General features: G+C 57.0%; 1 protein-coding gene across 1 annotated transcript in view; it reads right to left on the reverse strand.

Moving 5' to 3' along the window:
• DNAH10 (dynein axonemal heavy chain 10) overlaps positions 1–18902 on the reverse strand; it is a 95576-nt gene that overhangs the window by 65405 nt on the left and 11269 nt on the right. Inside the window, 16 exon segments of the mRNA XM_090257848.1 lie at positions 590–692; positions 776–892; positions 2252–2278; positions 2280–2411; positions 2535–3011; positions 5164–5320; positions 6245–6452; positions 6943–7107; positions 8797–8948; positions 9536–9708; positions 10510–10635; positions 11427–11603; positions 13450–13620; positions 15568–15762; positions 17661–17859; positions 18607–18797. Of these exon segments, the coding sequence (XP_090113974.1) occupies positions 590–692; positions 776–892; positions 2252–2278; positions 2280–2411; positions 2535–3011; positions 5164–5320; positions 6245–6452; positions 6943–7107; positions 8797–8948; positions 9536–9708; positions 10510–10635; positions 11427–11603; positions 13450–13620; positions 15568–15762; positions 17661–17859; positions 18607–18797 (2770 nt within the window).

Genomic DNA, 18902 nt, shown 5'->3' on the forward strand with positions numbered 1-18902 from the left:
TCCTTAGCATTCTGACCCCTCTCGGTAGTCTCAGCCTGGGACAGACCCCAGGGTCCCCACGGGAGATTCTAAACATCCTGATGGCCAGACCACCCTCTAGGTCAGTGGTTCTCAGCCTTCCTAATGCCGTGGCCCTTTAATACAGTTTCTTATGTTGTGGTGTCCCCCAACCATAAAATTATTTTTGTTGCTACTTCATAACTGTAATTTTGCTCCTGTGATGAATTGTAATGTAAATATCTGATATGCAGGATGTCTTCTCACTGTTACAAATTAAACATAATTAAAGCATAGTGATTAATCACAAAAACAATATGTAATCATATATGTGTTTTCCAATGGTCTTAGGCGACCCCTGTGAAAGGGTTGTTTGACCCCCAGAGGGGTTGCGACCCACAGGCTGAGAACCGCTGCTCTAGAACAAGGGACTCGGACAGCTTGGACCTGAGCCCCAGCCCCAGTGGCTTGTGGAGCTTCCCCAGGTGGACCCAGCGCACAGGCAAGGCTAGGAAGCACCCCCCAGCCCGTCTCCCCACAGCACTCAGAAGCACACGCAAACGCCCAGGAAGCCCAGCATGACTCTTCTTACCACTGTCAAGATCTTCACCGACAGAACCAGGGCCTTCGCGATAAAAACGTTTTGCAAAATCCTCTATCTGCTGCCTGTAGCTCAGTATTTCACCTCGAGTGATCTGAGGAGGGCAGGGTGGCATTAATGGGACCCAGTGGATGTCCCTCAGGATCGTCACTCGGGAAGCAGAAATGTAAAAGGTACCTCCGTGAACGTTCTCTTTATGCTGCCGAGAGCGTGCTCCACGTCCGCCGCCTCGCTGAACAGGCTCAGCCACGTGCTCTCGATCCTGCCCACCAGCGCCGTCTCCGCGTCGGAGGGCTGATGGAAAAACAAACAGTGAGCGGTCAGCAGCTGGGGAGCCAAGCGTCTGGCCGCAGCTACTGCCGAGAGAGTCAGCTTACGGTTACAGCTGGCTGAAAAATGAAAATCATATTTGTATGTAAAAATTATATTTTTATAATTAACATCAGGGCAAAACAAGTTTTAAAAGTAAACAGAGAGACAGATAATCAAGATAGGGAAGCCCTTCATAAACGACATCCCAGCTTCAAATCAACTCAATCTCTGATTAGAATATGCTTATGCTGGCCTGCTGGCTTGCTAACGTATCCAGTTATGCCGTCTGTCAGAAGCAAAAGCAAAGCTCTGAGAATGTAACAGCGTCCAGAGCCTCCAACCCCCCACAGCCCGTCAGCTAGCACAGCGCTGACCGCCGGTGTGGCTCGGCCGGTCGGCTGTCATCCCGCAGAGGTCACCAGCGGGATTCACCTGCCTAGGTGGCGGAATGGGCCCCCAGCTGGGGGGGTCGGGGCACATGAGAGGCAGCCGATCAACGTTCCCCTCGCCCCTCTCCCTTCCTTCCCCTCCCTCTGTCCTCAGGGGAGGATAAAAAGAATAACAGGCATATAAGGACACAAAATGACTTGAATGAAACCGAGAATCCAAGAGAAACATGAACAATATAAGCAGCTCATAACAAAGTGTTAGGATACAGAATTTAAAATCATTTTACTTAATAGAGAAAAGGAAACAAAAGACAAAAGAGAATTTTTGTTTTAATTATAAAAACATAAATTTTGCACACTGTGCCTTCTTCTGACGAGAGGGTCTCCAGCTACCAGCCCAGGGCTCAGCAAAGCAATATAAATGCTGGAATAACATTTTCTGCAAATACAGACTTACAACAGCTTTTTTTCTCTCTCCACTAGTTTGCTTTCCCAGTTGCTTCTTTGTGTACGTAAGAGAGAAAAAGAGAGAGATGCACAGCATGCAAAATTTCTGCATACAATTTCAGGGGCTCAACCATGGATTTCTAAAAGTCCTTGAAACCCTAAACAAAGAAAGACTATTGAATTACCACCTTCCACCAGTTTGCTATCATCTTCTCTCTCTCTCTCCTTACCATTTTTGCAGTCTTTTACTTATTAAAAGAAATGAACACCAAAAGGAAAGAAAGAAAGCAGGAGACTGAAATGGTGTGCAGTTATAGACCAGCCTGCAGCAATGCAAGACCAAGAAACAGACTCTAAGTCCTCACTATTCCAAATAACTGTGGGGTTTGCTTTACGTTCAGATTCTGTCACTTCAAGTCATCGACAAATCTGTGGCAGCACAGTGGGGAGGCGTCTCTGAGGGGAGCCTGGGAAAGGCCGAGGACGGCGGGGTGTGCTCGCTCACCCGCAGGTTATACATGGCCATGGTGCGGGTACCGCTCCTGGACGTCCCTGTATCTTAGTTCCATGAGCAGGGATTTACTTCTAATTTCTGCAATTGTCCCAAGGACAAACTTGAGATCCTCAAGGGTACTGGGGCTCTTCTTCAAGTTTTTAGCCAGGTTCTAGAAAAGATGGTTTGAAGGACACTCAATCAACATTGCGGGGGGGGGGGGGGGGCGGGAAGGTACCAAATCAAGACCGCACTCTCAGGAAAAGTAGTTTTAATCAACCGAAGGGCCCACTACCTCCATCTCTTCGTAAAGGCTGTGCAGCTCCTCCTTTGCGGACTCACTGAGGAGCCTTCCCAGCGACACCACCCAGGACCGGGCGCTCTCCTGCACGGCGCTGGCCAGCGGCCCGAGCTGGAGCCGCACGCAGTGCTCGTCCTTGACGAGCGGGTGGCGCAGGACGTCCTGGGCAACCCTGGAATAGAACTGCAGCTTCTCGTCATAGGCTGTGCACGGCGGCTTCTTGGCGGCAAATTTCTCCATCACAATGGCTTGGTCCAGTTTCCAAAGGGGCCGGTACTTCTTCCATCTTTGTAGGTACTTCATCAGATTGATCAGAATCCTGTGGACGTTCTGGGGGATCATGACAGCTTGTTCGATGATCTGAGGGTTCAGGGAAATGTCGTTGTAGAAGCTTATCACAGCCACCTCCTCCTCCTCCCCCTTCTGCGGAGGGCATTCTATGCAGCTGCCGTTCATCCATCGAACAAAATTCTGGAGAAATAAGAACCCGGGAGAAGACAGCGGTTTAGTGTCAATTCTGCTTCCTGTGTGCATACTAGTCTCCAGTAATAATTCTTGCTCCTAATGAAAACAACTTTATTAGTAGCAAGTTGTGCTCGATCACAAAAACGACCACCATTCCTTGCTCCTCCCATCACTCTCCCACCCGGGGTCGGCCTGCAACTTGACCACCAGGAGGGCTGGAAGCGGCCTCGGCAAGTCCTGTGCGGCTTCCCCGCCCTGGCCCTTAGACGAGGCTGACTAGCCTGCGAGCTGGGGAGGAGCCACACGCAGGGGAGCTGGGCGCCCCGGCCACCAGCCGGCCCCTCAGGCCTGTGAGCGAGCAGGGCAGACACAGGATGGCCCAGCCGGAGATCCCAGCGCCACGTAAACAGCAGTCACTGTAAGATCTGGAGCGCCTCATGACGCAAAAATGCTGACCTTTCAATAACAACGGCCACCCACTTCCTATGGGTAGGTAAGACATCGGTTTTCTTACTGACACATGAAGAAACTCAGTCAGCGTCCCAGAGCAAACGGGACATGTCCCTGCTACGCCGTCAAGATCCCCTCCCACTGGTTCAGAGCAGCAGAGCATGTGGGGGGCTCAGGCCGCCTCTGTAAGGTGGGAAGGCCCCCGCTGACCACACCGCGACACCAGCACCGGCCCGACACCTGACACTCAGGAGCGCCCCACAGGGCCCGCACAAGGCCAGGCCCTCTCCCCGCGCTGCATGCTGCACCCGCCCAGCACGCCCAGGAAGTGTGCTGTGTGACCCTGGCCAGGTAACAGGTGCGGTCAGACAGGGCAGATCATAAAATATGAGCAGTTTATTCATCACTGGCCTTTACGTACAGTGAAGCGGAATTCACAGTCTGTGGTATCTGCTCTTAGTTTCATGCGAAAAAGAAAAAAAACCTGAAACATGTTTGACTTTCTGTACAAGCCACGTAAGATAAAGGTGTTTGTTCCATGTCCGGAGGGGGCACGGCCACCCTTAGGCACAAGGAGGGCCCCACTTCCCCTCTGTGGGTAAGACATAAACTGGGGCCCCCGCCAGCAGACATGCACTCCGCAGGCCCTGACTGAGAGCCAGCCTCGCGCTGGACGCCGTCTGAGGGGGCGGGTCCAGAAGTGAACAGTGAGACACGGCCGCGTGCTCATGAACCTGCCGTTCCAGGCGCAGGAGGGAGTGAGCAGGCAGACGAGCAGGTGGCGCGCGCGCGAAGCTGAGAGTGGAACGGTGGCACGCTGGAGAAGGACAGGGGCCGGCAGGCAGGGGTCCGGGCAGGAGGCCCGTCCGGTCGGTCGGCCCAGGGGAACCGGTGGTGCCCACCGCACGTCCACGAGGCCGGAGCACAGGGGACGGACGGACAGAGCGGGGAATGGGGACCAGGAAGCTGTGACCGGAACAAGGAGCACGGATTGTGTTCCAAGTGCCGTGTGGAGTCACGGGGGCTTCCAGGCAAGGGATGAAATGACATGAGACGACCTGACCACCTGTGTGGAAGCCGGGTCCCTCCCGCACTCGTCCAGGGAGGGTGGCAGCAACTCGGGACAGACCAGGCCCGTGCGAACGGCGGGAAGAAGACAGTAGGGGGTGCGTTTGGGGAGCGAGATGTGCTTGCTGAGGGGCTGGACGTGGGTGGAGAGAGAAAGCGGGGCATCCAGGAAGGCGCCCAGGCCCTCGGCTCCAGCCATCGGGTGGCGCCGGTGCCATTTCCTGGAGTCGGGAAAACCTGGGCGGGAGCAGGTTGCCAGAGCTGCAGCTTGGACGTGCGGAGTCCAAGGTCCAAGGGCGGACAGCAAGGAGGCACCGACCAGAAAAGTGCGCTGAGCGGCAGAGGCCTGGGCCGGACATGGGAAGGAGACAGCTCCGCGGGCCGTGGGTGTTAAAGCCACGGGACCAGCCATGTCCGTGCAGAGGACAGAAAGGGCAGAAGAAGGAGTGCCCGGAGCAAGCCTGGGATAGTCCAAGACTCAGAGAGCAACAGAGGAGGAGCCAAGAAGAGACCACACTGCCCTTCAGGACAGACAGGGGCCCGTGGGCCCCATCGCCTGGGGACCTGCTGCCAGCAGCCGGTGGCCCTGCCACCCGAGGCACGGGCCCCTGTGTGACAGCGCAGGCATCCCTGCCCTCACCTTGGTGACCTCCACGCAGTTCCGGACACAGTGGACGCACAGCTTGTCGATCTCACTCGAGCTGGGATGGAGGATGATCTCCGGCGCGGTCAAGATGGTTTCCGTTTGGAACAAAGGGACGTTCTCCAGAATGAGAGAGTTAAAGGACTGCAGGTTCCTGGGAGGGGCAATAAAAAGACTCAGCCCTCACAGAGTAGAAACACCCAGCAACCGGGGAAAACGCCTGAGTCCCAGATGTCCCGCGTGGCCTGCCAACCACAGGAGCATCACGTTCCAGGGAGGTCGTGGACCCTTCGGGGTTTGCGTCTCCCTCTCATTTCAAAGTCTGGGACACAACCACCACCTACAGGCGGGGCGGCACTTGAATAATGATGACGACTTCCGAGCGCTGCCCGCCTCTGGCTCAGGGAGAGCGGTCTTCACGCAGGGTTTCGCCTCCCCGGGAAGCTCCCCCCTTGCAGCTTGCCCCTCACCTCCAGGCCTCAGCTCCAACGCGGCCTCTCCACGGGCCCTCCCAGCCACTGGCCACAGCCCCGCGCTCCCCACAACATTCCTCTGCTTGCTTTCACAGACATCGCCGTGGCTCTCTGTTGCCCTGTGTCCTGCCTCCACCCCCGGGAGGCTGGCCCAGGCAACGGGCGTTCATTCAAACATACATGGAGCTCTGCTGGCCAGGGTTTTCCTTTGGACCACCGGGGCGCGGGAACAGGTCACGGGACCTTCAGACCAGCCCCTCTCAGTGCAGGTGAGAGTCACCAGGGTTTCCGTGACCACTGAGAAACGACAATTCTCTGCTGCCCGCGAACACAGACACTGGCATGTCGCTCAGACAGCTGACGTGGGAGAGGGCAAGTTCCTTCTCGGAAGGAACATGGAGGGGTCTGACGAGAACATGAGCCGGATGGGAAGTCAGCCCTGCATCCCGTGAGCAACCTTCAGCCAGAAAGCAGCCTTACCACCCATCTGGCTTCTATTCTGTCCCTGCCACACACAGCCCCCGGCCCCGCCTTTAACGATTCGTCCACATAAACTATTTTAACCTACGCACATGGTCTTCAGAACCAGCAACAGGCGAGCTTACTTCAGGATGAGCCGCGTCAAGACCTCGTAGACCCTCTTCTCCCAGTGCTCGTAGTAGGCGGCCAGCCTGGGGGCCTTGCCCGTGTTGGTGTGGACCACCAGACCCTCGACCTTGGTCAGCAGAGGCCCTATGGCCAGGTACCACCTGACCATGTAGTCCACATCTTTGGCCCTTTCTCGGTCAATGTGCTCAAAGAATTCCTTCACACCTGTAGAGGAGGACGCCTGTCACAGCTCTTCACAGGCAGGGACAGTGACTCAAAAGCAACCCAAACATTAGCTGTCTCTCTTGGAAATACAAAAGCAGTCTCTAAGCTTGACCCAAAACAGAAAACAAGTCAACCCAGAAGTCGGGACGGACCCCAGGCAAGAAGTAAGTGGCGGCAGGGACCCCTGCTAAGCTGAGGTACGCACGCCTCACAGGGCAGGCAGCTTTCACACCCCGGCAGGCCTGCTGCTCCCGGCCTCCTGGGCCACTAGCCCCGGATTCCCTGGGGGCGAGTCTCAGACCACTTCCATATCTGGTTTGAACAAGGAGGGCTGAGCCCACGAGAATCCCCAACGACCCGTGCAGGTGAGTGAGTGAGGTCATTCAGACGCGTTTCACTCCGTTCACGGAACACGTGTGCGCTCACAACCACAACCAAGAGGGTTTTTTCCATTTCTTCCGTCATCAAAGAAACGGGAAGTCAGGCCTACCTGGGAGTTCGTCCCCACTCTTGGGCACTGGATACTTGAAGAGATTGATGGACTCTATTAACGTAAGCCTGGAAGACACGTCGTCCGAGTTCTTATGGATCTGATGGACGAGGGACTCGAACTTGCCAATGACCTGTCTGCACCGAGTTATGTAGTCAGCAATGCCTGTGGGAAAAGGGGGACAAACAAAGAAAGGTGTTCGGCCTGCGCGTCCCTCTCCGTGCCCCGCCCTCACCCGCCTGCAACGCTAACACCAGGCGGCGTCCCTCTCGCAGGAAGGACCCTGCTCGTCCCTCCCCGTGGGTCTGCGAGGCGGCAAAGAGCCGCAGGCGCCCCTGGGGAGGATGGAGCCCTGTGCTCGGAATCAGCGAAATGACACATTTCCTCTGTTCAGGTTTCAGCAACGTCATGAGCAAAGCACTGGGGGCGGGGGCGTCTGTCCAGCCCCCTTGTCTTCCGGTGGCCGCGGCAGCCGCCGTCGCCTGCTTGGAGAAGGAAACCTCAAGCACCAGAACGGTGACCCGAGGGGAGGGACGGAGCGCGTCACCGTCGGTCCCTTAGACAAGCCTGTGCCCCGGGCCCTGAGGTCGTGCCCAGTTGTCGCTCAGGGCCCCGAGCCTCCCAGAGGTTCAGCGGTGCGGGGAGAGCCGGACGTTCGCCCCAGGGGTTGGGTCTGGAGCCCGCAGAGCAGACACACACGCACCACATGCAGGAGCAGGGAGGAGGGGAGCGTGGGGCAGAAAGGAGGGGAACTCGGTCCAGAGGAGGGCGCAAGGAGGAAGGAAAAGAGGAAAAGCCAAATGCCGGGTTTGTTTCAGAAGGAGAGGCGGCGTCGCCTCCCGGCGTAGGGAGCAAGGCGCACTTTTCCTTGTCGTCCTGCTAAGGAAGCCCTGCGTGGCGTCCGTGAACAAGTACAGGCAGAAAGGCAGAGAAGGTGGGCTGGCTGGGACCCCAGGCCCAAGGAATGAGAGTCGCTCTGTTGCTTTGATCTCCCAGACCTGGAGCTGAAGGAACCGGCGACCCACAAGTGCCAACAGGTAGGGACACACATACGGAAACAGAGCCCAAGACGAGCCTGCTCTCTCGCCGAAGGACCAGGAAAGGGACGTCCCAGCAAGGCAGGAAGTGGCAGACACCCAGGCTCTACTCCACGGCCAGCCGCCACAGACACCGTGCCCCACGCCACGGCGGGCCAGCGGGGGCCTGATGCTGGGTGAGGCCCCCACAGCCCTGCACGCCTGCCGTGGGGGCGTCCGAGCAGGCCCTGGAGCAAGGGGGGCGTCCGTCTCCACAGTCCAGGAAGGAGCACTTGGCTCAGTCTCCAGAGAGGTCGGCTGGGCGACACAAGGCAGCCCCGAAAGGTTACAGAACAAAACACCGAAAAGGAAAACAGGTCAGAGGTTGCCGGGGCTGAGGCGAGGAAGGGGGGAGGGAGTGGGCGTGACTGTGAAAGGGGAGGAAGCAGGACCCCGAGCCCCCCCTGCGTCCCCGTGGACGCCTGGGCAGCACCAGTGAGACGCCCGCGTTGGGGGGCGGGTGAGGGCGCGCGGGGCTCCCCCTGCTAACTCCTACAGCTGCACGCAGACCCATAATCGTTTCAAAAGCCAGATTTTAATTTAGGAGGAAAGTAGAGGCCCCTGGGCGTCTGGAGGAGGAAGCGCTGGGTCAGCGGAGGGCCACAGCGGCCCGCGCTGGTCCCGTCCCCACGGACGCCTGGAGACGAGGCCTGAGGCCCGCCCGGTGCACCTGCTCAGCACTCCCAACGTATCTGGGAGCCGCAGCCGTACGTGCGGGGGCCGCAGTTCAGCCACACGGTCTTGGAGGCAAAAAGGCAGAACAGACGGAACACGTTACCCAGCGAGTTCCAGTTCAGCCGCTTGTACCCCGACCGGAGCACGCGGACCAGCTCCTGCGCGTGGTCATCGAGGAGCAGGGCCTCGGCCTCGGTCAGCGTCCCCACGAGCATGTGGTAGTGGTCCAGCATGCGCTGTATCCCCTCCATGTACCTGCGAGGCCCAGGGAAGACGGTGACAGCAGGGTGAGGGAGCCAGTGGGCCGCTTAATAACCGACCTGAGAGACGGTCACAAGGACCCGGGGGCAGCGGGAAACTCCGACCGAGAGGTTTGCAGAAACGCAAAGCAATGCCACGCTCCCCACCAGCTTACTTCTCGTTAAGAATGTTACTTATGTCAACATGGAATGGTTCATTATTGTTAGTTTTGGACAAATGAATACATATTTTAAGCATTTCCTAGTTTTAATTTATAATGGTAAACATTGGTAGTTATAAAACCCACAAAAAAATAGGAGGCAATTCCCACAGGCCCTTTGGCATGTCTGGGAGTCTCCACCCCCTCCCCCCTCTCCCCTCTCCCCATGCTCCGACAGGCCCCCGAGGTACACTGGGACTTTCCCTCTCACCTCTAACCCCATTCCCTCCCTCCCCTCAGAAAAAAGAAAGAAAAGGAAAAGGGGAAAAAAACCACAAAAATGAAAGTTTTGGGGAAAGGGGGTGGTTCTCAGTAATTTTTCAGACTCTAAGGGTGTCCCAAGACCAAAAAGTTTACTGATGGTTTAAGAGAAGCCTTTTACCTAAGAAATTTGTCCTCCTGGAGAGCGACGTTCCTCGCTAATTCGGGGACAGGAAACCCCAGCTGTTCCAAGGACTTTGTTTCACTAATAATCTCCCTGAGAGCAGACGGAAAGTTGATGGCGAAGGTCGCGCCCCTGTCGGAGCTGACGGCATCAGCAGAGACGGCACACGTCTGTGGAGGGAGCGCTCCATCAGCGTGGAAGGGCGGTCCAAGGAGCACCCAGACCAACACTAACCAAGTTACGCGCTGATTTGCAAAAGACCAGTGTGGGTCCCCTGGTGCCCCCACAGCCCGGGCAGCTGGCTGGAACCAGCAAGGACACATATTTAGTTCAGTGAAGTTTTTAAAGAATTCCATTTAGCCACCCACCTTTGAAACCTGGACAACTGCGTTAAAAACCCACAGTTCTGGCTCCCTGCGAACACCTGGGAAGGCCGATGACCGGAGTCAAGAGCGGCTGGCGCGGAGGGGCGGCGGCCCCTTCTGCTGGGGCGAGAGCCGTCAGTGCCTCACAGGCCCCACCTGGCCCGCGTCACTCCTTTCGGTCCCTCCTTCAGAGTCCCAGAGACCAGAGACCCGGCACTGGAAGGCCCGCTCTGTCCTCCCTCACAGCTAGGACCGACTTCCTGAGCACCTGCTGCGCGCCAGGCCCAAAATGGAAGTCAAGTAAGAATCACGCGGAATGGCTTTTTCCTGTAGGTAAAGAACGGCCAATGGCCAGCTGTTTCCTGCATGTTTCATCTAACACTTCGTGTGCTTATTTCATTGGAGCCGACTCATTTCTGTGAATGGGGACACCCAGGCTCGGAGTGAGGCCACTTGCCCAAGGAGTCCGGAGACCTCTCCGATTCTGGTGCGCTTCCTGACCAGCCTTTGACTTTGGAAATACCATCGGCTTCATGAGCGTGAGGACAACGCTGCCCGCCACACCCTCACGCGACCACGGAGCCCGGACAGGACGCGGAGACTCGCCTTTGTGAGCAGATTCTTCTTCATGAGCGCCGGCAGCATCTGCTCGGTGGCGTCTCTCCACTGCTCGTACTTCCTGTCCTCAAAGGCCTTCATCGTCCTGCCCACGTCCAAGTACTTCTGCTTCACCTGCCAAGAACTCAGACGATTAGCATTTGGCCCTTGAAGATAACATCGCTCTCTCAACAAATAAAATAAAAATAAACTCGTGCAGCACACGCTGCAGAAGGCAGCAGGCGGAATTCCACACGCTCTGTAGGGTCCGCTGGAGAGGCCGTGGCTGGGGAGCTGGGCGGCGAGCGGGGCAGCCCCACCTGCGCGCCGCGTCTGCTGCAGCCCGTGAGCTGAGTGCAGCTCTCTCACGATTAGAAAGACATCAGAAAGGACGACGCTCTGCGGCACGTGAAAACTATAGGAAATTCAAACCCCCGTGTCCATACGGGAAGTCTCGTGGGAACCCAGCCACGCCTGTCCCTCCTCACGACAGCGACGGACACTGCTCACTGCAGCGGCAGAGCTGAGTAGCTGCAATAGACACGTGACCCACAAATGCCTCAAATCCTCTCTGGACTTTTAAACGAAAGGTTTGTCAGCACCTGTGACAGAACTTACAAAAACCCGCGGGTGCGGAGGGACAGGCAGTGCTATTGGAAAGACGGTGGCCACCCTCTAGAGAGGCTGAAGATCAAGTTCAGGGAGAAGCCCCCGTGCCTGCCCCAGGAAGATGTTATAGGACTGAGTTGCCAAAGAGAAAGAGCGCACAAGGCTGGATGAGCGCACAAGGCTGTCTGAAATCCGAGCCATGAACATGGGACCGCAGAGAGCCCCCCTAAAGGCAGGGCACGGATCTGGTAGTGAGCGGCTTCTCACGGGGGCCTGGGAGGCAGCAAGGGGGACGGGGTTGGAGCAAAGCGACGTACTTCCTGTCCCCGGTCACTGTCCAGTATCCCCTCCACCTCCTGAAACCGGAGGATCGTGTGCTTAATCCGGAAGAACAGGGACCGTTCCCAGTAGATGGCACCTGCTACCGGAGGGTGATTCTTGTACAGCGGCGGGTTGTCAAGGTTCTGAACAAAGAGGTTATGGATGGTGTCGATCTGGAAAGCAACCCAACACATCTTGTGAGCAAGCCCGGCCCCGTGCAGCCAGCACCCATGGAGCTGGGGGTGCGTGTCGTTAAAGAGGCGAACATCGGAATGTCAAGCGAGAGTCTAAAACAGTGTTTTTTACTACTTATTATTTCACACTTTTTCTTGTATTTTCCCATAAGTTTTTCTATTGTTTAATACATGGGATGTTCCAAATTGCCTTATAATTACAGACTGTGTCCATCTGTTTCACTGGCTTATTGGAAATCCTGAGATCTCTTCTAGACACGAGTTGCGTGTGTGCGCGCCACTGTGATTTTGTAATCGTCTAGTATGAAGTTTTACGTGGGGGTAGGACGCACATAAGGTAACATTTCCCACCTTAAGCACCTTAGCTGTATGGCTCATCGCAGCGAGCATGCTCACGGGCCGTGCGGCCAGCTCCCCTTCCGTCTCTGGGACATTCCCATCCTCCCAGACGGAAACTCTGTGCCCACCCCCACCCAGCCCTGGCGACGCCATTCTGCTTTGTCTGTAATCTGACCACCGTGCGTTCCTCCTACAAGGGGAACCACGCCGTCGCTGTCTCTTCGTAACTGGCTCATTTTGCTTAACATGGTGACCTTGAGGTTCACCCACGTGGTAGCAGGTGTCAGAACCCCCTTCCCTTTAAGGCTGAATGACACCTCCTTGTTTTTGGGCTGGACCACACTTTGTCTGTCTGCTCACCCGTCAGTGGACACCCGGGTCCTTTCCACCCCTTGGCCCTTGTGAATGATGCTCCTATGAATGTGGGGGTGCATGTACCTCTTTGACTCTCATTTCAATGGTTTTGGGTGTATACCTGGAAGTGCAATTGCTGGACCCCATGGTCCAGGCCTGTATTTTAAAAGCAGCACTTCCTCACTCTCCTCTGGGTATTTAGGAGTGGGGGGAAGAATCATGGACCCCGGAACTGTGAATATGCTGCACTGCATGACAAAGGGGGATGGAGGCTGCCAGCCCGCTGACCTTAGCACGGGGGACGCCGCCCGGGGCTGCCTGGGTGGGTCATGTGGCCACCAGGGCCCTAAAGCAGGAAGAGGGCCCACGTGATCGGGGCAGGACCGGCCACTGCTGGCTTTGCAGGTGGAAGGAGATCACGAATCTCCAGAAACCAGAAAACAACAGGCAATGAAGTCCCCCAGGAGCCCCCGAGAGGAAGAGGGCTCTGCTGGCCGGTCCTTGGTTAGAGCCCGGGGAAGCTGCAGCAGACTTCCCGCCTTAGAGCCGACTGTAAGATAACAAACTCGCGTAGTTCTCAGTCACACGGTGGGTGGGGGTTTGAACAGCAGCAACGGAAAACTGACACAGCAGACAGTCACGTCACCCCTTTGTCTTACACGGGCTCATGTCAACCTGATGACCTCACACGTCCTCATTTTCTTTTCCGAATAAAACAATAAGCAGCTTTTTGTCTGCTTCTCCCACAGACGGTGACGTCTTTGCAGGCAGAACCTGGGTTTTAGTCCCCTCCGTCTCTCTGCCCGACGCTGCACGGGGGCCACGCAAGCACGGGGCGCAGTGTTCTGAATGAACGTGTCGACGCGCCTCTGGCCCGCGCGCGGGGTTCGCTGCGATGGCGCTGTCACCCCTGTGGTTCCAGCCACAACGCGCTCCCACGGCCACCACAGCGTGAGGCGCAGACTACTGTGCTTGGTAAGCTCTCGCTGAGCTTCTCCCCTCACCAAACAAACCACTTGGTTTTGGTTACCTGTGCTGTGTGACAGACTTGGGAAAACTCCCCCGTTTCTCCGAATTTAGACGGAAAAGACAAAGAGCGGGACTCAGCTGTCCACATTTTCACTGCACTCACCTCCTTACAATACTGGGCAAGGATATCGTTAAATTTCATCATCATTTGCCGATTGATAGCCTCCCGTGAACGAATATGCTTAAACTTCAAAAGCATGTCAAATGCTGCTTCTGCTGATCGAAGCGTCTTAAAAGATTCATCGATAAAGTTTTTTGCTTCTTTCTCAATAACCTGCCAAAATTTTTAAAAAGTCAAGAAAACATTCTGCTGTAATTACCCCGCAAAAGCAACGGGGAAAACAAAAGCAAACCACCCATCGGTGCCCTGAGAAGGGCCCCCGGTGCTTTAGGGGAGGCTGGTGCCCTGTGAGCAGCAGGAGATGAGCTGCTTTGGTCTCCTGCTCTCCCGTCAGCCAGTTCACCGTGGCGGAAGAGGGACTTTTTAAAGTGCTGACTTGCAGCGACAGAGGAGTGGGACCGGGCACGGCAGCAGGGGGCGCGGTTCAGGAACTTTTGGAAGGAGAGTAACTAACTTTACAGAAGGCAGAAAACCACGCCTGCCGCCGGCAACAGGGGTCCTGTCTGCTCCCCCCGGAAACCTCTGGAGGCACCAGGAACGAGAGGGGCAAACAAGAACCCCTTCTCCGCCCCACACAGCCAGGCCCCAAGGCACCCTCTGCACCCCCACCCCGTCTTTAAGAAGAGGAAGGTAACGCTAGGAAAGCTAAATCAGATGACCTCAGACTTCTGGTAACGCTGGGAGACAGTCATCAATGAGGAGTGTCTTTACACTTCTGAAGAAAATTATTTTCAGCCCTGATTAATTCTACACCTGTTGTTCAAGAATTCACACGTACAAGACTCATATGTTTAGGAACTTCTAGGAAGCTACCGAACAGCGCGCTCCTGCAAGACGAAGGCGGGAAGGGGGGAGAGGAAGCCGTGACATCTGGGAGCCAGGGCCACAGCTGTGACAGGAGGCGGGAGGCCCAGGGCGGCAGGTCTCCAGGGCGGCCCTCGGGACTGCAACGGGCGCAGCGGGCTGGGGGGCCGTCCCGGGAGCAGCAGCGCCGCCGCGTTCCCGCAGATGGAGCCGTTATTATCGGGAGGCACGCTGCCAAGATGTCAGAGCGACCGGGAAAGGTCAATGATGAAAGGTAACTAAGCGGGGGGGGGGGCAGAAAGCAGTGATTAGCTCCAGGAGAGGGACAGGCTGGACAGGGAGGGGGTGGCTATGGGGCCTTCCCGAGTCAGCAGGAATGACATTTGCATATTTGCATGGGCGTGTGAGCCAACTCTGGCCGCTAATCCAACCAAAGCTACTAAGAACGATGTCAGATGTCAGCACGGCAAAGGGGGGCAGTAGGGATGGAACAGTCAGGTCAGAAAAGCAAACACCCACTGGCACGGTCCTGAGGAAACACAGATCATGGGGACGACAGTGAGAAGGGGGTGGAGAGGGTCAGAGTCCGGGCTGTGTGGTCCTGCTACGTGCCCGTGAGTGTGACAGGCAGCCTTGACAAGAAGCTCAATTTAAGAACGAAGGACACTTGCAATGAAAGAGAAGCTGAGAATAATCCAACACAGTTAAAGGGGAACGTCTGTACAACCACATAGGACCGCCTGGGGCTGTCACTATAAAGAGACATTCTGGGATTAAAAAACAAGGACGCAGGACATGACGCGGGGGTGGCGCTTCCCCACGAGGCTGAGTGGGCCGCCTCTCACGCTTTGGGCGGTGAAGTCACATCTCCCCCCCAGACCGTGTGGGGCCACCGCCCACCGCCCACCGCCCCCAGCCTGACTGATGGCTGCTGTGGCCAGAACCACCTCACTCCAGTGTAACTCCTGTCACAGCTCCCCCTTCTCGGCTTCGGCTGGAGCACCCAAGCCCTCTCCCATCCCCCACCCCACGCACCTCTGTAGCGACGCGTCTGTGTCCAGCTCAGTTTAAACTAGTCACCCCAGGAGAAGGAGGGGGGACAAAGAAGACAGGGATGTTCGTTTTTGCCTTATGCTCTTCTGTACTGTTTTCCTTCTTTTTTTTTTTAAATAAAAAAGCAGGTATTAATCTTTGTGGTTTAAAAGAAAAAGCAAAACTAAGCATAGCAAAATAACCCAGCCAACTGAACAAGGAAAAGCATGGCGCCCACGTCAGACCGACAGAGCGGCCACTTGCCAGAACTTCAATCTTGAAGTCATCCATCACGTATCTCCAGAACTGCGAGGACTTGATGCTGAAGGGGTCAAAGGTCAGGCTTTCCATGGGGGTGACCAGGCTGTCCACCCTGCACAGGACATCGTCGATGCGCTTAGGATCCCCCGTCACTGCCTTGAGTTCCGGACCAAATATGTTATAAAACTCCTCCAGCACCTGTCCAGTCAGAGACACAAGGAGGTCACCCTTCGGCTCTGCGCGGAATGTCCCTACTACCACTGCATGGCATACCTAGATTTGTCTAGAACAAGAATCTCGTCACACCGGCAACCTCCCCCCGGGCCAGGCCCTGCGTGCTGTGCGGTGCCACGCCCACTGCACGCAGGACAAGATCGGATGCCCTGACCCAGCTTACGAAGTCCGCAGGCTCAGGCCCTTCCCCACCTCCTCCCTCCTCTGCCCACACTGCTGCCCCCACCGCCCTACAGCCACTCAGCCTCTTTCAGTCCCACGCTCCGGCCTGCCCCAGGGCCTTCGCACGTGCAGTTCACAGTGCCCAGCCAGCAGCACTCATCTTTACACGTCACTGTCTCATGTCTGAGCCTTTAAAAGAGACCCCCGAGGCCCCCAGTGGTTCCCAGGACTCACCCAGCCATAGCTGTGCCCCTGCCGTGCCTCCTGCCTTTCTCCTCTATGCGGCTGTAGCGCCACGGAGCCACAGGCCAGGTACCCGTTTGCCAGGGCCAGCGTGCAGCCCGGGTGGGCGCGCAGGCTCAGAAAGGCTGCGCTTAAGGACCTCCTATTGCCATCTTGAAATTCTTAGTACTTTTGTCTTTGAACCTGTGTTTTGCAGTGTGGTCTGACGGGAGGACGGTGTGCGCATGGGCGCAGGAAAGAGAGCAGCACCTCTGCTTCCTGTTCCCAGGCATCCCGTTCCTACACGGCAAGGGTGCCGTGAGCACGGGATTCCAGCGGGCGCGCTGCCTGTGGGGCTTCAAGGAGAATCAGAGCCGGGACAGACAAGTGTGTCACGTGTGTAACAAGGGGGCAGGACGCTGACAGCTGGGAGAGACCATGTGCCCCCTGCAGACGCAGAAGGCAGGCTAAGAAGCGTTCTAAGAAACTGCCCTGACCAAGGAACCCTACACCACATGCTGCTGGTCCCGCCTCCTCCGGGGTAGCCGGCCCCTCGCCCTGAAGAAGATGCCGCAGAAGGAAAGGCAGAGATGGGAAAACACACAGCTCCTTCCCTTCCGTCCTTCCTGCAAGGAGATGTGCCCTCTGCCCCCCGCTGCGCCCTGGCACCAGGCCCCGCCAGAAGCCGCGCGAGGAGACGCATTCAGTGTGCTGGGGGCAGCCAGCGCGCCTCTGAGGGTTTTCCAATCTGTCCTTTGCTGAGAGAAGCTGAGAGATAATTACCCTTTATCTTCTCAGGCAAGAGGGAACTCGACTTGGGGTTCCTTTGGGGGGGGTGTTTCGGTGACCTGTGGCTGTCACCACTTCCTATAGCTGTGCGCTGGACGGCACAGACCGGGACCATGAGGACCTTGGCACTGGCACCAACCACCTCTGGGACCTGTTCCCACAGGGGTCCCTCAGCCTGTCTTCCAGAACGGCTGCCCTGGGGCACGACCGGCTGGGTGTCTGGCCAAGAGTCTAGCCAAGGCTTCAGTGTAGGCCCCGAGCTCTGCACAAATTCTCGGGAACGCTCATTCCTGGGAGGACTGAATTCCTGAGCATCGTTTGTTGGACGTAGTATGATCCAAAACACAAAACAAGGATGTTGTTTTTCGAGAGACGCTGCTTTAAAAGAAGCTTGCTACCCAGGGTTAGGGTGAGGTGGCCGCCGTGGGCAGGGGAGGCAGCGAGAAACAGGAGGCTGTCCGCCCCGTTGCAAGCGTGTGCCCTCTGCCCTCGGTCGGGATCCTTACGCTGGGCTCTCTCCCTTTGCCCCCGTGACCTTGTAACAACGTGCCTTACCAGCTGTGAGCTTACAGGCAAAGCAATTTCCCAAATGAATGGGTAGAAACATAAAAAAAAGGCCAAACCACTTTCCACCAGGCACCTAGAGCCCCTTCACACACATTTGAAAAGAACGGGCCCCGGCCCCCTACCTGCAGAACGCTGCAGAGGTCCTGGCAGATACTGGCCATGTAATCCGTCCTCTCAAACAGCCGCTTCCGGTCAAACTCCCACCGGGCTTCTCTCCCTGAAGCCTCGATCTTGGCCCTGGTGTCAAAATAGGCCTTTTTCCATGTGACGAGGGTCTTCAGGGCCTCCGAGGTTTTGTGTTGCGCCCTTGCTCGGTTTTCTCTAGAAGACAGACGGGCGGTGGGTCCGGGTCCCAGCCCCAGGGGAGCAGGAGCAGGGCGCTAAGGGGAGAATTCAGCCGGAGGAGCCAGCCTCCCTGATTCACAGCCTCTCCATGGAAAGCTTGGCAGGTGGGTGGCAGCTCTGTCACAATCGGCAAGGACGCAGCAGGAATTCCAAACCGCAGCCCAGGCTGCCACCCAGGTCAAAGCCGTGAGCTGCCCGGTAAGCTTTCCGACTGGGCTGGAAGGGAAGCAGGTGGCCTTGGGCCCCAGGCTAGACGCCACCAGCCGGGGCTGCAACACCGGAGCAAAATGACAAGACGGTGATTTTGGCCCCCACGTCACCCACACAGGTTTCTCACATGCCAGCTCTGACCAGCAGGCCAGGCATCAGGCCAGGCAGAACTGTGGGCTGCGCCTACACTGCCCTGGGCTGACGGAGCACAGCCCTGCCAAGCGGGGTCTCCTTGCCTGCTGCCGGGGGTGCAAATTTTTTTTAAGGAAGTGAAAAAAGATCTGTGTCTCCTTCAGTTCTGGAGGCAGAACGGAGGATTTTCTGGCCCTGTGCCTTGGTCTCTCCTAGGATAGAGAAGGAAGAAGGCCCGAGTACACTAAAACCACGCCCACACCCGCACAGGGACCGCGGCTCAGCCACAGGGAACGGAGCGCGCGTGCCTGCTGCGGCGCGGGGAGCCCGGGATGCACACTGGGGGAGAGGCGCCAGACGCCAGGCACCTGCGCCTCTCACCTGAACAGGGTCCGCAGGTTCACCACGCGGCAGACGCGCTCGGCGATCTCCCAGGCGATGCGCTCCATGAGGGGGACCATCCTCTCGTCCTTGCTGTAGTGCCGGGAGATGATCCACACCATCCTCAGTGCTCTCATCATGGACGGGATGGTCTCCAGGACGACGGGGAAGCCGGACCCGTGCGTGAGGTTCTGGCGGGAGACACGGGCGGGAGAGAGGGCATAGCGAGCAGCCTCGGCCTTGGGGCCCGAGAGATCCATGAAGCCACAGTGGCAGGAAGTTTCGCCCTTCCCAAT

Source organism: Furipterus horrens, unplaced genomic scaffold (genome assembly GCF_987537825.1).
Source record: "Furipterus horrens unplaced genomic scaffold, mFurHor1.1.pri manual_scaffold_11, whole genome shotgun sequence".
NCBI lineage: Eukaryota > Metazoa > Chordata > Mammalia > Chiroptera > Furipteridae > Furipterus > Furipterus horrens.